This window comes from Plectropomus leopardus, chromosome 16 (assembly GCF_026936395.1).
Source record: "Plectropomus leopardus strain MGB_pleo_1.0 chromosome 16, ASM2693639v1, whole genome shotgun sequence".
Taxonomy (NCBI): Eukaryota; Metazoa; Chordata; class Actinopteri; order Perciformes; family Serranidae; genus Plectropomus; species Plectropomus leopardus.
The window spans coordinates 13224738-13246458 of NC_142191.1; the positions used below are offsets into that span (position 1 = coordinate 13224738).

At 37.5% G+C, this 21721-nt stretch overlaps 2 protein-coding genes across 2 annotated transcripts; one reads left to right on the forward strand and one right to left on the reverse strand.

Annotated features, from left to right (window-relative positions):
* Positions 1–4901: 4901 nt before the first annotated feature.
* Positions 4902–7790, reverse strand: ccdc167 (coiled-coil domain containing 167). Its single transcript, XM_042503796.2, has 4 exons — positions 7635–7790; positions 7336–7430; positions 7149–7201; positions 4902–5681 (listed from the first exon to the last, which is right to left on the reverse strand). The coding sequence occupies exons 1-4, from the start codon at positions 7683–7685 to the stop codon at positions 5563–5565; spliced, it is 318 nt and encodes a 105-aa protein (XP_042359730.1). The 5' UTR covers positions 7686–7790; the 3' UTR covers positions 4902–5562.
* Positions 7791–9554: 1764 nt separating this feature from the next.
* On the forward strand, positions 9555–21454 carry kif25 (kinesin family member 25). The gene is made up of 15 exons (XM_042503927.2): positions 9555–9700; positions 9866–9931; positions 11550–11669; positions 11819–11960; positions 15912–16015; positions 16110–16195; positions 16307–16346; positions 16436–16503; positions 16587–16661; positions 16804–16950; positions 17220–17390; positions 17745–17899; positions 18005–18253; positions 18720–18875; positions 19250–21454. The coding sequence occupies exons 1-15, from the start codon at positions 9632–9634 to the stop codon at positions 19399–19401; spliced, it is 1800 nt and encodes a 599-aa protein (XP_042359861.2). The 5' UTR covers positions 9555–9631; the 3' UTR covers positions 19402–21454.
* Positions 21455–21721: the final 267 nt, after the last annotated feature.

Genomic DNA, 21721 nt, shown 5'->3' on the forward strand with positions numbered 1-21721 from the left:
TCTGACTGCAGTGGTGACGTAGAAATTTGGTGCGGATGAGATAAATTCAGCCATGACCAGCCTAAGGAGTCAGGAAAGTGTCTTGCATCATAATCTGAGTGTGGTTATTTACTTCCTTACTATTTGCTGCTTTTAATGCTGCCAATTTTAAAGTAATAGACTTAAAACACATTTATATGTCACTCTTGATGTCAGCTGGGTTAATGCATAAAATGTAACTATGAACATGGAGCATGAGCACGATAGCAGGAGCGATTTCAGTCTGAAAATACAGTTGTACTAGGACAAAATGATGAGTCATAGTGACAGGTGAGTATGAGATTTGATGCTGTAATTGTGAGAGTGTCAGAGTTATCTAAGATGACTTTTTTCTCCATTAAGTCCAGGATAGTCACTGATTAAATTAAGACAAATAAAATCTCAGCAGGAAACTAAAAAAGGACAAAACTTTAAATTTACAGGCAACAAAGCAACTCTCATAAATATTTGCGTCATGTGACCACAACTAGACCCCAAATATTGGAGGTGAAATGTAGCCCGACTATTTGTATTTACTCAAATATTTTGCATAATTAGGCCTAAAAAACTGAGTTTCTTTACTTGAGTACTCTAGTACTTTTCAGAGGCAAATATTAAGCTTTCTATCTGGCAAAATTCGTGATAGAGAGTGCCACAGGAATAAGTCCTAAAACTGTGGTGATGTTAGCTCTTCATTTCTGGCAATTTTATTTATGCTCATTTATGGAGATTATCTTGCTGAACAAAACTTGTAAGTATCATAAACACTTATGTGCCACAGACTTTATTTTTTAATTAATCCAAAATCGAATGGAAAAAGGGAACTTTGGCCTACAGAGAAATGTTATCCCTGGTCTGCAGAACTCAATGACTTTTGGGGGGGACATGTGGTTTTAAAAGGCAGAGGTGAAAGGTTGGTGCTAGCCCTTTTATTAATTTGTTTGTAAATGATAAATATGGAAGAAAAAAAAAACAATAACAAACATTTGATATAAAACCTTTGTTACGTAATTTGGCTCAAGTGAACTTCCCCAAAAGGGTAGTAAGGAAGGTTCAATACTTGAAAAGGTGACTTAACTTACATAATGACATCTGACCAGTGCGCCGACACTGAACCTCCACCTGCAGAGGGTGAGCTCAAACATCCTTCTGCTTCAGGACCGAAAGAATATAAACTGACATCTGGCATTTTGTGGCTCAGACAGACCTGTTCTGAAAAAAAGAATACAATATGTCCTGTAGTTTCATAACTTGAGGCCACTTAATCTGTCCTGTGCAGAAGTAGTTTATCAGCAAAGGGACTGTTGCTTTTATATATTTTTAGGAAAAGCAGTGAAGAATTGACCAGACATAAGACTAATAAGACTCACTATTTTATTTTATTTTAATTTAATTTATTTTTTGCTTTTCCCACAATCATTTGTCAGTTGTTTAATTGTATAGAAACTGGCTTCATTAAATCAAATGCTTCAAATTCAAAAGAATTTAGAATTTAACATAAGCACTAAAGAAACGTACCTACTTAACAAAATATTCCATCTATTATGTGACTTTTTTTAACATATCTAGTTTGATATGTTTGTCAATGAGCAGCCACAACGTGAAAATGAATATTTAAACGTGTTCAGGGGCCATAATGATTTTTTAAATCCCACAGAAGTGTTGCATAATAGACTGTTTACATTTGCTTAATGTGGGGATGAGAGATTGAGGGTGTGTAGGCGTGCTGTGGACGGTGTTAGTGATAATAGAGTGTGTAGGAGGGAGGGCAAACAAACACTTATTTGTTGGGCTGTCCTGTAATATATTTTACTGATTTCTCATCACAACTAAAGGTCACCACCTGCATTAAAAGAAAAGGGCCTGAAATTATTTTAACTAAAGGATAAGTCTAGTCCTTATTTCTTTTATTGTCTACAAATCCCAAAGACAAGAAGACAACAGTTAATTAATTCTACTATCAAGAACAGATGGCATGGGGCGGAGTACTGCACAGCCACCAATTGACTAATACTGTTGTTTTTGATCATTTTAATAGATTTGTTGACAGAAAATGATGACATATTTTTGAATGTAACACTGGAAAACACTTCTATAATCAGTAGATAGAGAAGGCTACAATTATAAAATTACTTTGACCGTCTTCATACACCAGGGATCTTTAGACACGGGACAGAATTAAATGTGATAATCTTTCTACTTTTTATCATCATGTTTCTTCCCGTACGTTTCTGCAAATTCCACTGACATGGAGCATTGCAGATGCATGACATTTTCACCAATGATTAAGAGCTGTGACCAAATGCTGCTTCAAAAATATGACTTAAAATAGCCTGACAAAGGCGCTGCAATTAAGACCAAACAAGTAATTTTGAAACGGCCACATCCCTCACACTGTTAGTCCAAATGTACTCTACAAAAAATCATCAAGTACCATTAAGGTCCACCTGACTAGATTTTTTTGCCTAAGCCTAACTCCACAGTAGTAGTTTTAATGTAGCCGCTTCGTAACTTACAAATGTAAAGTATCCATTGTTTTCAGAATTGTAAATAAATAATAATAATTAACTCTGTTTTTGGCATTTGGGTTGCAAGGGAAAGGTGGTTCCTTGCAAATGGGTTAAAACATTTTTTAATTTAATATTTAATCTTTTTTAATGTGCAGGACGATGGCTCATGATGGCACTCTGCCTGATTTCACTCAAAGCCCCATTTACTATTTGATGAAAATGTTTTCATATAATTATAGGTATAATTATAAGATAATTATAGGTGCTTCTTGATTATATATGTTTTTCTGTATTTATTTCTATTGCACCCTTGAATGTATCTTGTTATTTTATTATAAGGATGGCTTCCATCTGAATGCCTCAGAGTATGCCATCAAGTACTGAAAAACTACAATTCCCAGGAGGTGGAGCTTCTGACACCAGGGCTATGCAAAGGTGTGTTGCATACTGCCAATGATTAAACTGAAACTGGTGACTTCTCCCTGCCTGTTCATTGTTGACTCATGTATGCTCTGACAGACTAAAGTGAAACACTGCATGGATGTAAGTGTGCAAAACCTTTTTTAAACATGTGTAAAAGTCTTTTTAATTGACTTAGTATTTTTATTGTGTATTTATGTTGGTCTTAGTGTGCCTTGTGTTTTATGTGCCAAGTGTATGCATTCAACTGTTGCATAATTGTCCGACTGGGGACAAATAATGTAATTAAATTATCTATTCTAGGGCTGCACAATATGTGGCTTTTTTATTGTCAGTTGCGCCCAAAATGTATTGCAAAAGACTGTGATATTGTATTCAGGGATTTTTTTGAGTTAGTTGAAAGAAAATGTCAGTGGATAACTCAATTACATATGCGACTTTCATTTATTTTAATGGACCAACTTGTGATCAGTATATTTTCTTCAATCAAAGAATGTTGGAAATATATAATATATATATAAATATATATCATTTTAAATTTAGCAATCAATTTGTTGTATTTTAGTGGTATACTTAAACAGCGGAAATGCAGCACTGAATACACTTTAGTATGTATTTACTTTTCGCACATGATATTGTTGTTGTGATATTTAACAGTGTTACTGCATACCTTCCTCATATTGTGCAGCCCTAATTCATACTTTTATTCAAAATCTCTATGAGAACAATCATCTAAATTGCACCAAAACTGAAAACTGCAGGTTTTATGTGGAAAAGGTGTACTGATAGATAGAAGGTATACTTGTGTATTACAGTCTGGGAGAAGGGTCGGGTGACAAAACATGTAAGAGATAACGGGATAAAAGTCATTGATTTACTATTTTCACACGTTTGCCTGAAATTGACACAGTTTGAGAATCTAGGTCAAAGAAACATGATCATTATTTCACCCATTATTTCAGCCCTGAGTGGGACCATAGCTAATGGAGAGGAGACACGCTGAAAGGATTCTGAATCCTGGGTCCGTAAGTACACCGTTTATAAAGTGATGAGAGTCAATAACAGAAACTGTGTTTTAGTTGTTTTTTTCAAAAATACACTGAGAATAGAGAGCAGGCTGTTAGACTTCTTACAGTGTTGTCCTCAGAGTGCCCCCGAGCACCACTTCACACCAGGACTGTCACAGGGTGAAGAATTACACCTCCTCTTTATCTAGCGTCAAACAATAAACCTCCCAGTCAGAACATCTCACCCACTGAGTGCTGATGTCTTCCAACATGTTAAATCTTCAGTTATTTGTTGGTCTAGTTTATTGGAGGAAAATCTCTTTGAAAAAAGACAAATACAACTGTGGCAAATTTGGGCCTCTATTATAACTATGAACTATTCTTACAAGATACATTTATAAATAAAAAGTACATTTTTTAAATACCAATCTCCTGCAGAGAAAGAGCCTATGAAGTAAAAACATTCCATTAAATACGCTGCCAAAATTGGTATACTAGTCTGGGGGGGTCCTTCCTTTTTCTCCTTCTTTTTAGGCACTCTGCAACTTTATTTACCCTTATTTATTTATTATTTACTTTTTTATTTCATTATTTTACTTTTAAGATAATGTATTGTGATGGGAAAAATATTAGTAGTCGTTAGTAATTATTATTAAGAACAGAGTACAAACAGTATAATTAAAACAATATTGACTCGAGTAGGAAAAAAAGTTAAATTTAGGTATATATGTTAACAGTTGTGGAATGCAACTATGTACATTTGTTCAAGTACAAGCATGAAAAGAGCGACAGGTTATTAAATTTGGGGATTCTTTGAAATGTATTATTAGGCCTGTTCCTTCTTTGGGAAAAAAAACCCTTTATATTTAGATGTTTACAAAACATTTGTGGCTGAAGCCTTACATACCATTTGTTTTTAAGTGTATTTCAAAAAAATTAGTGGATGTTTGCAATATTTCAGCTTTTATTAGGAGATAGATGCATCAAAACAAAAAATACATTCTTCAGGTTCTCTGTTTTGTGTCAAACAAAGCATACAAACATGACATGTGTACCATGCATCATCACACATTTATTTACATGTGACTGAAAAACAAAAGCAGACTTGATCGGCACCATTTCACGAAGCATATCTTCAACATTTTGTATAAAATATAGCAATATTACTTTGGCGTTATTTGTAGCATAAGGCAAACTTTATATTTAAACATTCATTTAATGGACAAACTGTTTGAAATTCTTCATGTTGAATGTCATAATAAACAGTAAGGTCTTTATATAGTGATGGAAATATAGACTGTGACTATACACAAGCTGAGAAAAAGACAAAAAATATTCATTTTATTTTAATATTATCTCATATGTGTGTTAATCTAGTCCAAAAAGCTGTCCTGGCTGTGCAGGTTAAACCCATTATGGTGTCCATCAGAAATTAACACAATGACGATGATGCCATCTAGAGGGAGGACTCAAGTATTTCATCATCACAGCTCCTCTCGTGTTTAATCCTTGTGCCTACAATCCTGGCCTTTTGATCTCACGACAACAAGGTCCTGAGGTTTTTGTTCTTCTAAGAGCATTAGGTCGCCTTTAGATGGCAGGTGGTATCAGGAGTCCTCTTCGCTGTAAATAAAGACGTAGTAGAAGAGAGCGCTGATAACCAGCAGAGCGACTGACAACAGCATGTTCTTCCGATTCTCTCCTCGTAACGTCTCCAGCTCTTTGTCTAGAAATGAGAAATAAAACTGATTTAAGTCATCAGTTTCCATTAAAGATAAAACCTCATGAGGGAATGAAACTTACAGGGCAGACTAAATGTATAGTAATAGACTTACGGTCATGGGCCAAATCCAACCAGGGACAGGGGCACATCAAACATTTTCTAATAAAAAAATAAACCAATTCACACTAGGACTTTTTTTTGTAATTTGAATTTAATAAAGTGGGGTTTCTTAAAAAGCATCAAAATAGAGCTTGTTTCTAAAAAAATAAAAGGAGGAGGAAAGGATCCCCCCACCTGCTGACTAATGTCCTCAAATCCTAGAAACGTCCCTGTGTACATCTGACCTGTGCGGGGATGTTGGGACTGGTTTTTATATTGGCAAAAATTACAGAAAACAATGAATGGTTGAAAGCAGGCGATGAAAAATGGACTGATGTGTTGCAACAATTGCTACCTCATACCAAATCCTAATCCAGTTAATTAAAAAACACAACACATCAGAGAAAGATAAGTTATGGACATGTAAATGTTTATTAATCTTATATATTATTGTCATTTTGCAAAAGGGGAAGCATGGCTAACTGAGTAACCCTGTAACAGACTATAATAACATTAAACAGGGTTGCTATCAAAACTTTGTAACTAAGATCACTTCTACGACTAAATAAAAAAAGCCTTTCCTGTGTAATAAAATGTTATTTATCTAAACTCATCCAAACTATCTCCAGGGTCAAGACTAAACATGGGAAAGCAGTGTTTAATGTACCACATATCTGGAACAAAGTCCCAGAAAACTGCAGGTCCACTGCAACTCTCAGTTATTTTTGTAGTTTATACCTGTCTTAGTAATATTTTAGTTTGTTTTTATCATAGATCCTCTCGCTATTTTTTTTTTAAAAATTGCATTCAAACGGTCTTTTATAATGTGCTCCTTTTGCACTTTGTCTTGATGCTTTTGCTGTTTTTTTATGGAGCGATTTGAGCTGCCTTGTTGCTGAAATATGCTATATATAATCAAACTTGCCTTACCTGATATGCAAGTACGTATGTGGCAATATAAATGGTAAAGGGACTTTTGAATTTAAAATTTTCTGAACTGTACAAAAAAGGTCGCAGCAAACTTGCTGTATATGATGTTGAAAGTTAAGCAAAGTTTTGTGTTAGGGATTGTTTCATTATAAATTCTAAATTTTGACAGAAATATTTTCATTTTTATTGTAAATGTGTATTAGTTCCAAATATTGGTTATCAGTCCCATTAAGTACCAAAAATTGGTATCAGTATCAAATTTTGGTCGACACCAATAAAACACTTTACAATTTTGCCACTCATTCACCCATAGACGCACACTCACACACCAATGTAACACACCTAGAGGGCCACCATGTCAATATTACATGAAGAATATTCTTGCATATATCTACAGTGATTTGCACAGTATGAATTAACACTTTATAAATGCAGACTTACCTAACTTCTGCACCCTCTCATTAATGATGGTCATTTCATCTTCCAGTTCCTGCCTGCAAAGCAGAGAGAGAAAAACATAGACAGGAGCAGTTTTACTCTCTGGACAAAGACAGAAAGTTATCCATTGATGTTGTATTTCATGTTTGATCGTGTTTTTATTGGTCACCACCTCCATCATCACCCTCACCTCTCCTTTTCAGACAGCTTCTCCTTCCTGCTCCTGAACTCAGCTCTCTCCAGGTTGTCTTGGCAACGTGCCCGTCGCTCCTCCAAACGGTCAATCTACAATATTAACAGGTGAGATATAACAGCCAAAATAATAGTTACGGAGCATGAACCGACATAATTAACGTCGCCAGATATAACAGTGGACGAATTAATTTTGTTTAAGTAACCAAGGGTCATGTCGAGATGCAGTAACACTCACAAGCTAACGCACTAACCCGCTCGCTAGCTAACATTAGCTAGCTGAAGTAAATGTCTTACCTCAGTGGCGACACTGACTTTCTCTCGTCTTTTGTCTTTAAATTTAGCCATTATGACACTAAATCTACTTCATGCAGCCTCGCTGATAATCTTACTATGCGGAAGTGTTTTTTTTCCTGCTTGTTCTTCTTCATTTGCTCTTAACAAACCTCTCTTCGGAGGCGTTGCTGCCCTCTATCTGTGCAACGATACACATAAACAACACCTGTGTGCTGGGCCTTATTTCAGAAAGCGGGTTTAGTAGAAACTCTGAGTATGTTGAGCCTGAAATTAGGGAAACTCTGAGTTTTCAGATTCACAAAGCCAGCTTAGTGTCACCCTGAGTCAGTTACTATGGCAACATGCTCCATGAAGCAAACCTGCTGGCTGCAGGTTTGCTTCCTCTGAGCTTGAGACTGATCACCTGCCGACTGAGGAGAGACACAGCGAGTCCTTTTTTTTTTAATCAAGTTGTTAATTAAATTTATTAAAGGCTGTAGCATCATGAGAGGGTGATCAGACCCCTTTGGATGCCCGATGGTTCTCTTAGGCGGATCAATATGAAAGATAACATGTCACTTCACAGTCTGTCATTTATCTGAGTGATCTTCTCTGCCCACATACATCAAATATTGCATATTGTAGGTCTGCGCTATTATAAGAGGATAAAGCAAATAATATGACAATATATGAACTTTGTTAATATATAAAAAGTTTCTACATTTTCTGTTAGACACAACACAGTTTGCTTTTGTTTGTCATTGAAAATAATTTCCGACTATGGTCGGTGGTAGAATGATGTTCAAAACCCCCACAACCGATAACAGGCGCAGTGTCTGATCCTCTACACCATCATCTCTTTACCATGCTACTTATGTCTTAACCACAATTTATACTTCGTACCTGTATTTGCTTATGTGAATGAGGCTACAATAAGAAGTGTTATTTCTTTATTTGACAGGGACAACCTCTGCCTCCACAATGTCCTAAAGCTTCTTGTTGGCAGCTGACAGCTTTTAGATCTCTCTTTTAATCACATATTAAGAAACATTAGGCTACATGCAGTGGACGCCTTTCTATAATAACTTGCAAAACAAATGTGTCATTAGTGACTCATAGATGCGATCGCATTTTAGGTAGTTGAAAAGAGTGGATATATTTATACTGAATTAATATAAATATTCTGACTAGTCATAGTCTACTTAATATCACTCACTTTTCAACTAGAAAGTCATTTCTCGGTTCTCTCTGGGAAATGAGACACATGTCACCGACTTGCCATCATTTTGTGAAAGTGATTAATAAATGAGTGGACTTCATAAACTTAATAGTATTTAAAAACGGTTATGCTTTAAGTCACATAGATGTGAAGTCTGTGAATATTGTAGCTCCAGAGGACCAGAATAATCAGTTTTTGACAATGCAGCCAAACTGCCACTTTTAATCAGATTTTTTTGGTATTTTGCTCTCAGAAGCTAAAAAAATGGTCATACTAAAGGACTGTTCATTATTTATGAGATAGAAGTTGGTGGTGCAACAAAGGGGCGGCATGTCAAATCATTTCCAATCACTGGGGAGGGAGCTATGTTTTTTTTATTTTGGCTTAAGGTAGGGGTATAAATATTTAAATGGTTGTATTTTGTATTTATTTTACCACCGATTTACCAAATTACCAAAATTATACAATTTATCGTAGCCAGAAACTGTAAAAGCAGAAATTATTGTTTGATTTCCAATTTTCGATGGTCTGATGGTCTTTGGATACATCACATGAAACTAACGCTTCTGCCTCTGATGAATAAAGAATAGTCCCTGACCTTATATATATAAACATTGCAATGTGAACTGCCACCCTCCTCCCCCTGAGCAGCAGTCAGGTGAGCAGAGTTGACAGAGCTGTTGTTGACCGTTAATCGGATTATACAGCTGAGAGGACACGACTTGATCAGCTGTGAGGTAAAAGAAACGGACGAGGCTGTCCATTCTCATCTCTGCTAGCTCATTTTCTTTAAGTTAAAATGCCTCTTTTTATAAACCGTGACCAAATATTTGCGCATCAGGTTCACCTGCTGGAGCACAAACTGAGGGTAAATCATTTGACTCGCGGATGCTTTTAGTTAACTTTTAGATTACTTTTAGTTTATTAGAGATTGTTCAGAGAGTTGTATTTTCTCCATTGATGTTTTCCAAATAATTCTCCACTCAGGTATATGAGATGTAACCCAGACTGTTATGTTTCACTGTGTTTTCAGAGTAAAGAGGAGCGAATACTGGAACTGGAGACAGAGAATGCTATTCTTCATTTAAGGCTTGCCGAGGTAAGAAGATTTGTGCCATTCATGACTTACAGGCTTAAACACTGGACTGTGGGAATCCGTGTTTACTCTGTTGTGCTCTCTTATGGATGAGCATATTAGATTCTGTTATATTTATTCCTTAACCTTACTTAACCTTATACACTTACAGTTGCTCAAGGCAGCTTTTGTGTGAATGACTTTTTTAATATGAAGAGGTTGGATCACATTTCATTTGAAGATGTATCAGAGAGCACCACTCAATGTCTGATGATTATAGCTGATGGACAGTGAAGATCAGCTGAACCTGAATAGTCAAATAAACAACCTGTGCTATAAGAATAAAAACTGGCTGGATTTTTTTAGGAGACACGGGGAAAAAGGCAATGAGCAAGTTGGCAAGAAATGTCGCACAAAAAGAAAGAAGAAAATTAGAAAATTCTCCAAAAAAACAGGGAAATGTTGAATACAAATTATGTCTTTAAAAACATTTTACCGAAATAAATCATTAATTTTTTATTTAATTTTTAGATTTTTTTTGGTAGGTTTTGGGGGGATTTTTGTTTTATTCTTGTATATTACTTATTTTTTTTTTTTTTTTTTTAATTCTGGTGAATTATTACTTACTAAAGTTATTTTTGTAACTTTCTACTCATATGTTGCTATTTTTTGGGCCATCATTTTTTAATGGGTCATTGTCACCTGGGGCCAATGTTTGGCATTTTGAGATTATCTGTATCGGTGTTTTATTTTAATGATCACCGATAAAATTAAGTGCCAGCATGGGAGTAACTTTTACTTTGTAAAAACTCAGGGAGATATTTTTATTCATTCATTTTCTATTTAAATTTTCCCTTGACTTTATAAAATAAAAAATTAAAAAAGTTGCTGGGAACTTTCTGTATATGATGTTGAACATCTCAGTTTTGATTTAACATTTGCTAAGGACATTTAAACAAAGGTTTTTTTTTGGAGTTTGTTATATTCTAAATTCTAATTATTGACAGAATTTTTTTTCAGTTTTATTGTAAATGCATATCGGTTTCAAATATCGGTTATTGGTTTCATTGACTATTAATAATTGGCATCTACCCTGAAAAACCATTATCAGTCGACCCCTGCTAAGAAAGACGGTTCCAGGGTCCTGATATTGTGCATCATTAATTTCACTGGTTATTCGTGTGTCTTTTCCGTTCAACCAAAAATGAATGTAGGTGAGCAGCCATACATTCACTTACAGGCTTAAGCTGATCATTATTGTAAATTCACTTCCTGAAGAACAAGTAATTAGTCCCTGATAATTCAAAACAGGATGCTACAAAACTGAATAACACAATTGCTAATAATTTAGTGTCGTCTGTTTCTGTATGGGTTTTGGAGTCCCCACTGTCTCTCAACATTTTGTGTGCTGTATGGCTCATTAGAGCATACTATCAACTGGGGAAATTTTGCTTTCTCCTACTGCTCAGTAATTGAACAAACAAACTTGCATATTATTATTAAAAAATCAGTTAAATTCAATTATGCATTACATCATATAAGTGGGGGGAAATCTTATTTTAGCTGCTAGTCAATTAGTAGCTGGTATTAAGAAATAATGAAGTGGTGCAGAATAAGTATGTTGATGTCACGTCCTTTACAGTGTCTTGGGAAAATCCGTCGCGACAATGAAGAGGAAACGAAGGCCCTGGATCATGAGCACCACAGGAGTGCACAGAAGATAACACGGTCCGCCCTCGCCAAACTGCTCTCTGAGGTCCAGGTACAAATGCATTGAAATGAGTGGGTTTTGTTGAGATGTTTCACTAAATAGCATTCAAAGTCAAGAAAGGCAAGTAGTTTCGAAACTCAGAAAGACCCACACACAAAACACTGCAATTTTAATTTTTCCTCTCTCTGTGTTTGCGGCAGGCTGTAAAGCAGGATTTGAGTGAACTTTTTGCAGCGTATTTAAGTTTTTCCACTGAGCTCGAGCAGCAGAGCAAGCAGCTGCTGGAAAAACTAGCACAAGCCAGCTGTTCTCTAAATTGTCACCATGGAGACAAAGTTCAAAGTAAGTATGTGAGCGTGTGTCACCATAAGTTAACATAGATGCAACATCTTTGGCATCATCCTTAGTTAATGATTCTGAAAAAACTTCCTTGAGGCTGGGAGTTATGGGGACTATTTGTTGTCATCTTGCCAAGTGCTTGGATTTTGGAATTCCAAATTTGGGCGTCATGGTGGAGTCGGGGTGCAGTGAGCTGTGGTGAGCAGGCAGCTATCAGAAAAGCAGCATCTTAAGGCACTTACACTCTGTCCATAAAACTGATCTGCGGTAGTTAAAAATTTAAAAGTGCAAATCTTTGGATCAGAGCTTTAACCCTTCAGGACTGTTTGGTGCATTTGATGCCCTTTTTGTTCTTCATGTTTTTGATAATTTTGGCTGTGTTTATGCATATGGCATACATTTTGGCAAGATTGTATATTTTTGTTTAATCCTGGATTTTCCAGATCAGCTCAATATGTCTAAAATACACTGTGTTATCAATATTGTTACATTCATACTGTTAAGTGCAAAAAATGTGTGACTGAAACCCGTTCAAACTGCGTTTTTTGTTCCCACAACCATCAACACATAAAAACAGGCATTGTGTTACTTTTCTGCAATACATTTAAAAGGGACACTGTGGCATTGCATAGGTTACTGTATTTCGTTTTGACCACACTTGACAGCTGGACTGGTCTGCAGAGTTCACCTGAAAGGATTATTGGGACTGATGCCACTAACAGCATTAAGGAGTCTAATAATTCAAATAATAATCAGCCAATACTATTTATATGTGTCTATATGCTCCAAATGCACATATTCTCCATGTAAGTTTTCATAGTAGTAGTTTGTTAAAGTTTAGTATGTGTTTAGTATTTTGTCCTGTGGGCTGAACAGTGGCTGTTGCAACAAATTAACTTATTATCCTTAAAAGACTCTGCACCAGCATCTGCTCAGCTTTTGTATGCTGCTCAGTCGACTCAGATTCTACCAAGAACTGTAAACCACAGAGGAGGTTTCAAACTGTCAGATTTAATCGTAAAGTGTCTTTGAGGACATCATTTAAAAGAAAAAAATGTATCTCATCTTTCTGGTGTTACATCTTCTACCCGTCACTTCTATTAACTTGTCTGTTCTGTTCACTCATTCATCGTCTCAGTGTCCCTCTGCATACTAAAGTGATTTACACGTTTTGTGCTGGCTGTATCTTGATTAGTATGCGTTGGCTGGTAATCCTCTCTCACAGTCCCTCCCCTCTCCTCTCTCACTCCGCCCCTCTCAGGTCGTCCAAGGTTGACTGTTTTGTTCTAATTCAGTCAGCTAGTCACCATGGCTCAGGTGACTGGTTAAAACTGACCCACCTGGGCACGTGTTGCACTTGCTGTTGCAATCTCTTCTGCACAAAATCGCTTTTTGTAGCCTTTTATGGTCAATGTGAAAATATACCTACTTATCTTCACTATCTTCAAAATGTTGTCTTTCCTGTTAGTATCAACCTATCTGGGTTGTAATTTGAACCACTGTGACGTTTTTCTTAAATTGCATTTATGTTACATTTCGTTCATTACTTGCTCATAAATATTTGTTACATTGTAGGGCTGTTAATTGATTTTAACTTTATATTTCACACACAAGCTTTGGTGTAATGATGATTTATAGAGCTGTGCTGGTTGTGCTGTGGGTGAGTCAACCATCTGCCGGGCTATTAAAGTAAATATCTGTCCTAAATTTGATATAATATGCATCATTACAAATCCTTTGTCTGTTTGTCGTATTTTTTGAGGTAATATTAGTCGATAAACTGTTTTTATGCGTCCGTCCCATTTTTGTGAATGTTATATCTCGTGAAGGCCTTTGACGACTTTCATCAAATTTATTACAAATGTTCACTTGGACTCAACCATAAACTGAATACATTTTGGTCGTCAAAGGTCACTATGACACAAAACATTTTTTTGGCTATAACTCAAGAATGCATAGGCTAATTATGACAAAACTTCACACAAATGTCTAACAGGATAAAATAATGAATTGATAGCATTTTATATCCAAAAGGTCAAATGTCAACTTCACTGTGACATCATTGTGGTTTCTGGCCGTTATCCAACGCCACAACTCAGGAACAGAAGAGGAGACATTTGGTCAGATACTTAATTGTCATGGCTACAACTTTGCAGCTTTAGGTGGTTGTTTTTGTACGATGCAACACAGCTCTCTATCAGTCCTCTGTATCAGTCTTCACTACACACATTATACAAGTATGCAAAGTCATGGTTGTAAACTGCAACTTGACTGTTTGGCAGAGGCATATAACCACAAGATGGTACTTCTAGTTTTATCTTATACCAGAGTTTGCTGGTAACATGCCAAAAAAATAAACCATCAATTAAATTTCAATTAATTAATAATTTACAGGCACACAGCAGCGAGTTAATGTTCTAAAGTCTTTAAAGTACAGAAATATTTTACAATGTAAACAGCCTGTGCCTTTTTGTTACTGTTATTTTTAATTTTTGAGAACAATTTATGTTGCAAGTAATCTTTAAACACAAAAGTCTTACTCTATTCTGTTCTATTTATGTTCGACCAAGACTATTCTTGAATGCCTCAGTCTGTCCTGCGTGAATGAGGGTGGTTGGTGCCAAGTGTGCACCAGGATTAAAGACTTGGCCTAAATTCAAAGATTTACACCAGAGAACAGATGCCTCTGGCTGTGGAGTTGATTTTTATAGACAGCCATTCATTCTCTTTACTGCTTTCTACTTACCTTGAGCCACATGCTTTATTACTGCACCACTCCAGATTCCCCCAAAACTCAGATGCAGTTGCACACAATATCTAATTTTATGGACAAAATTAATTAGAACTGGGTTATTTTTTCCTTACCTGTAGTGGTATTTATTAGTCTAGAATGTTTTGGTGTGAGCTGCTGAGTGTTGGAGATACTGGCTGTCGTGGTGTCTACCTTCTCTCTAATATAATGAAACTAGACGGCACTTGGCTTGTAGTACCTAAACCAAAAAAATACCCAACAAAAACACACATCTGAGAAACTCAACAGCAACGTCTCGTTCCAGAAATCATGACCCGGAAACTCTTAATCCACAGATCTTGCTGTGAGCAGTTTCATGTAGGAACTATTGAACTTTTACCAAACTACTCCTGCCAACTGTATCACAACGCAAAAGGAACTGTGCCGGAGCAGCTGTGACTCAGAGCTACAGCAGGTCGTCGTCTAATCGGAAGGTCAGGGTTTCATTCCCCAGCTCCTCCAGGCAACATGTCAAAGTATCTTTTGGCAAGATACTGAACCCTAAATTGCTCCCGATGTTGCATCATTGGAGTGTGTGTGTGCGTGTGAATAGTTACTGAGTGGCAGGTGGTATCTTATACAATAGCCTCGGCCAACATTGTGTGTGAATGTGTGTGTGAATGGGTGAATGTGACATGTAGTGTGCAAGAGCTTGTAGTGGTCACAAGACTAGAAAAGTGCTATCCAAGTGCAGTGCACCACTGCTAGCTCACCTAGCACTACGAAGCTAACTAATCTTTACATCTCACTCTTGGCATGAGCCTCTCATGCGTAGATGCACGCTTCTTTCTGCACAGTGACAGTGACAGAAAATTAGAAAGAAGAAATTTAGAAAGAAAATAGTTCCTGAATGAAATTGCTCACATCAAGGTCTGTGGATTATCTTGAGTAACTAGGCCATCATTTCTGGAAAGAGACATTGCTGTTAAGTTTTCAAAGGTATTTTTTTTGGCGATTTGAGCACCATAAGTCAAGTGCCATATAGTTCCAGAATATTTGTGAGAAGGCAGTCATCTCTACGGCCGATATCTTCAACACTTGAAAACTCACATCAGAACAATCTAAACTGATAAATAGTACGACAGGTAAGAGATAAAATATGTATTTTTGATTTGGGGGTTTATTATCCCTTTAACAAATCCCTTTCTGCTGTCTCTGCTCAGACTTGGAAGGAAGTGTTGCAGCTCTGGAGCGCTCTCTGGAGGAGGAGAGGGAGAAGTGCAAGGCAGAGAGGCAGAGGAGGAAAGAACTCCATAACGCACTTGTGGTGAGGATTGATGTTAAGTGTCAAAAGACATCATGAAGAGTAATACAGTAGCTTGTTAGTTTGACCTTCGACTGTCATTCTTTTTTTGCCGCAGGAATTAAGAGGCAACATCAGGGTTCACTGCAGGGTGCGACCAGTTCTACCTTTTGACCACGTCCAGTCCTCCACCTCTGGATCAAGGTGGGTCAACACACGATTCATAAGGACAACATGAAATACTGTGTGATTGCTGAGTTTTTTCTGTGCATAAAAAGCTAAAAAATAATCAAATTCTGTGTTTTTCTCTATCAGACCAGCATCGCCAGAAGAAGTGGTCTCCGTCATAAGTGATGTGAGTTCCACAAACTATTAGAATTCATTTTATTTCATTGATTATTTCATCCAGTGTCCTTGTTTATGTTATTCCTTGTTTTTTTGAAGGATGCTGTGATGGTGAATTGCATAAAAACAGGGATGCCAGTGCAAAACAAGATGTTTGAATTTGAGAGGTAAAATCCAACACAATCCTAATGCAATGTGCATTTTTCCATTCAAGTATTGGTCAATAATAATAATCCTTTGTATCATACAGAGTGCATGGACCAGAGGATTCACAGGATGCAGTGTTCGATGAAGTCAAGCCGCTCCTCACATCTCTGCTGGACGGGTAAGTGTGAAAAAACATACTAAATATGGACTATGTCGTACAAAAGCATACATTCAAACTCTATACAGTAAACACTACCCTACGTAATTGAAGAATAAATAATGAAATACATGACAAACAGCATGGTATCCCTGCCCTGCAGCTATAACGTGTGTATCATGGCGTACGGGCAGACAGGCAGCGGAAAGACTTACACCATGATGGGATCCCAGCAGCTGGAGGAGCAGTCAACAACGCAGCAGGAGACACAGCAGGGTGTCATCCCCAAGGCTGCAGCTGAGCTATTTCGGTGAGAAAGAAACACATTTTTTATTCATTTGTTTTTCTGATGTTTACAGTGTGTAATGACTGCAAGAGGTAGGTGTGTTTTGTGTGAAAATAGCAGTAAATTTGACTAACTGTATTCTAATTCAAGCCTTAAATCCATCAGAGATTAAAAACATTTAGTCAATTAATTCATAATGTGCCCTGAGAGTTAAAAGAGAATATAACTGGGCTGACCTTTTCTTTTCTTAATGTATCCGTGGTTGTGTGTCTGTTCCTGTGTTTGTGACCCAGACTGATCTCTGAGAAGCCTGCAGAGAGCCACACAGTCGAGGTCTCAGTGATGGAGGTCTACAACAACGAGGTGCTTGACCTTCTGGCCCGAGATGGCAACACCGCCAACCAGCGCCGGGATGTCATCACCACCTCCTCTGGTTCCAGCGAGGTCATCTCCCTCACACACAAGTGAGTACAGCTGCTGCTGAGGTCGCTGTGTGCACAAAGTTTTTGTACCTTTTTATGAAAGGTCTGGAAGATGACATTTTGCAGCTAGATGGCAGTATCTGCTGGCTGAAATAGCTTTGTGTCGTTTAAATAGCACTACAGGTAGGAGGAAAAATAAATATTTGGATTTTTCGAGTGAACTGTCCCTTTTATAAAGTTTATACAGCTAACATGTTCACAAAAAAAGCTCATTTACATATCCACCAAACATGGAGCAATATAAGTTAACATACAAAATTATCAAAAATATTGATTCTAGCAGCTCTTAAGAATAAAATCCCCTGTAATGGTGTATGTGTTTCATATGTTTTACAGGCCCGTCAGTAACGCCTCTGAGGTGATGCAGATCATCAGCAGCGTTTTAAAGCTCAGAGCTCACTGTCCCACCCTCATCCACACTGACTCCTCACGCTCTCACCTCATTGTCACCCTCACCATTTCCTCCAAGAGCCCCAATGCACTGGCTCTGGGTAAGATGCATTCATACACACACTCACAAACCTACACACTAACATCAAGGACACCTGTTGGTCGCACGCTCTGTGAAATTATGACTTTATTACTCTCTCATTCAGCCCGCAGGCTACAGAGTGCCAAGAAGAACATGCAGCGCTCCACCCAGAAGGAGTGGTGGAGTCCACGCTGTCGTCGTGCCAACCCTGCCGCCCGCCAATCATCCGACGATCATCTCTTTGCAAGCACAGCCTCCTCTCCCTGCCGCTCCCCCTCCCATTCTCCGTGTCCGTCCCCGAGGCCGAGCCTCTCACAGGCTCCACTCAGGACCAAGCTGCAGCTGGTGGACCTGGCAGGGAGCGAGTGTGCTGGTGAGAGGGGCTCACTGCTGAAGGATGCTCCTTGAGTTTGCAGATGTCTTGGGAACATTGTTGCCTCTGCATTTTAAAATGCACCAGCCAATATTTTAACCGGAAAATTAACTCCTCTTAGCAAAATGGTGTTTCAGACATATGCCTAATTAAGATGTTCTAGAATAACTGCAGCTAAAAATTAATTTCAAATGTCAAGTTGTGGACATGTCTTTGCTTTGATGCCTTAATTCTTAAGAGAAAAGCTGACTCTTAAATAGTTACAAGTTGGACTCACAAAAAAAATTACATCTTCCCCCTTTCTCTCATTCCTTTTGTAGGATGTTGATCATTGTTACTACCATATTTTAAAACTTTTATTTATACGAGAAAAAGGTAATTAAACCCAGTACAACCGACGCCTGTTTACTGAGTAGATCAATCATTTTAGGACATATAAATATGTCTATTTGTATGTGTGTGCAAGGTATGTCTGGAGTTTCGGGTGCAGCTTTGTGGGAGATGTCCTGTATAAACCGCAGTCTCTCCGCTCTGTCTGATGTCCTGGGTGCTCTGGCCGAGCAGAGACCACACGTCCCGTACAGGAACAGTAAACTCACTCATCTGCTACAGGATGCCATAGGTTAGACACAAACACACACACACACACACACACACACACACACACACACACACACACACAAACACACACACACACACACACACACACACACACACTCTTTCGCTCTTTTTTATGACCTTTGACCCATGCCACCAGTGTCTGCTTTTTCTTGGAAAGATTCATTCAACCTCATAATGTCCTCATCTAGCTGAGAAATTCCTCGTACCAACCCTTACTCTAACATGCACACACGAGGATATCAAAACATAGAGTCACTCAAAATACTCAGTAAAAATGTGCTGGTAAATATATTTCTTCCCACAAAAATGTTATTAATCTAAATTTTCCATTATTGTTTATCAACTCCTCATGTTCTTCTCCATCTTCTCCGACAGGTGGCGATGCCAAGCTGCTGGTGATGCTGTGCGTCTCTCCTACGCAGCGCTTCATTACTGAGTCTCTGCAGTCTCTGGGCTTTGGCATGCGGGCGCGTCAGGTCCAGAAGGAGCTACCGCGAAGAAAGAATAACACCCTTAAAGTTAAGTGACAAGACACAGAAAGAGACTCCATCCTTATGCAGATGCTGTGGCAACATCCATAGATCCTTCTATCAGTCATGCCAGCAGAACGGATTTGAGGGTGTAAGATACATACCTCCAAATGTATTATTATTCTCTTACTCTTAGTAGCTCCTGGGGAATAGGTTTGTGTTTCCAGAATAGTTTATATATATTTTAAACAGATATTGATAGCATTAATTTTATTACAGGGCTGATTGAAGCTGCAAATACTTGCTTGATGGTTGAATGTAAAACAGATTATTAATATGAAAAAACCCTGGCAATCACCTGAAATAACAATGAAATTCTTGAAAGGCTGGATAATGAATGATAACTCAGTTTAGTATAAAATCACTAATTTTAAATTTATTTCCACTTTCGTTAAACACTTATTGTGTTTAAGTGGCTAATGGTCCAATATTGAGCGAGAGCACTGCAACCACCAGCTACAATAGATGCTGCAATGTAACCACTTGGGGAATTTGTGCACCATTAATTTATGTCCACTAAAGTGCTTGTTTATGACACTAACAGGCTCATATTTTTATTGCAAGTGTCTGACATTATGGAAAGGATTGCTAGTGTTAAAAGGTCAGATCATTTTGTTTAGAAACCAGAAACAGCCCCTAAATCCCTATCACCATACCAACAAAACTCCATCTAAATAAACCTTCATTTTAGAGTGCACTGGACAAGCATATTTTCACATCTAACTGGGTGAATCAAGGGTTTATTTCAAACAAACCAGAGTTGGTGACTGTTGTAACAGTGAAAAGACAAACAAAGATGACTTATGTGCGTTTTATTTAGTATCTGTTGACCTGAAATGAAGTTTGTTTTACAAGGATAAAAATACTTTTTATTTATCTGGAGTCTGGTGGGTTTGATGATAACAATTTTGTGGCTGTTTCTAGGAAACAAAAATGATCTTATTCTTTATCAAAATAGTCTGTCTTTGCAGGGATCCTTTCTATAATGTCGTCAGATCTGAGCATGTCAGTGGCCAAAAAGAGCACGTTTAAATTGATGAAACCCCTTCATGTTACATTGCAGTCTGTTTCGCTGCTGTAAGCTGCAGCCATGTCTCTCAAAACTGACCCAGTTTCAAACAATTTTGTTCCCCTTAGTCACATAGACACAAAAACATTGGGAAATAGTGTCCAGGTTAAAAATACGGAAGTTGTCCTTTAAGCTGTAGATCACGTTAATAGTCAACAGTACTGCGAATGCAAAAGCTTCTGCTGTAAATACATTTCAGTACTTGCTGCTCATGCCTTCTCTTTTTTAGTGTTTTGGGTGCAGTTATGTTTACACAATATTTATGCACATTTTGATGTATTCTGTATCTGTAACCGTCACCTTTTTTGGGTTACACATTATACATTTTTCAAACGCCTTGTTAAAATAGTCTCAGTAGAAAACTAAGACGATATTACTTCAAAATAAACCGATAATATTCAGATGTGTATATTTTTGTGTCAGTTCAAGACAAAATGTCATGGAAAACATACTGTCATTGGGTATTGAATATATTGTGCAGTCAAACTCTAAAAATAAATATTTCATGTTTAGGTTTATTGCTCACAACAGGCTTTCTATGCAAACTTCTTACACTGTGGGGGATTGTTCCAATAATCTGTCTGCCGCTGTGTAGATGACAGCAGAAAGGAACACATAGATTCACTTGGTATTATTTTTAGTTTTTGTTGTACAGCAAATCACAGGCAGGTGGAGGATTCTGCATGAAGACAATTTAAGGGAGAAGCTATAAAAATGATTGTCTAATGTGGCAAAACTCATCAGCATGATGCTAAAGAACACCAGCTGATGATTTTTCACAGAAGCTATTTCAGGTCTTTTGACTACAGTTTAATGTTGGGAGACAACAAATCAGGCAATTTCCTCTAAGGTGAAACATTTCAACATTTTCCAAGCATGAATAGAATAACACACGGTATCTGGTAATTAAATCTCCTTCTGCTCCTCTCAGACACACACACTCACTTTTAATAAGCCTCCTCCTACCAGCATGCTGCAAACTGCGATGAGAGCTCTGCACAATGTATTGAAGTTATAATCCACGCGGTCCCAAAGCTGACATGTTTTTGAGACACAGATGTCATGTGCCGCCCTGACATGAAAGCTCAAATGCCCAAAGCGTCTTTGAAACTGCAGGCTTAGAGGATCAAGAGTGACAGGACAAAAAATAAGATTATAACGAGAGTGACAAGATGATAAACATGAAAACTCCAGGAGCATCCTTGGTTTAGAGAGAGACGACCGAGAAGAAAAGAGACAGAAGAGAGG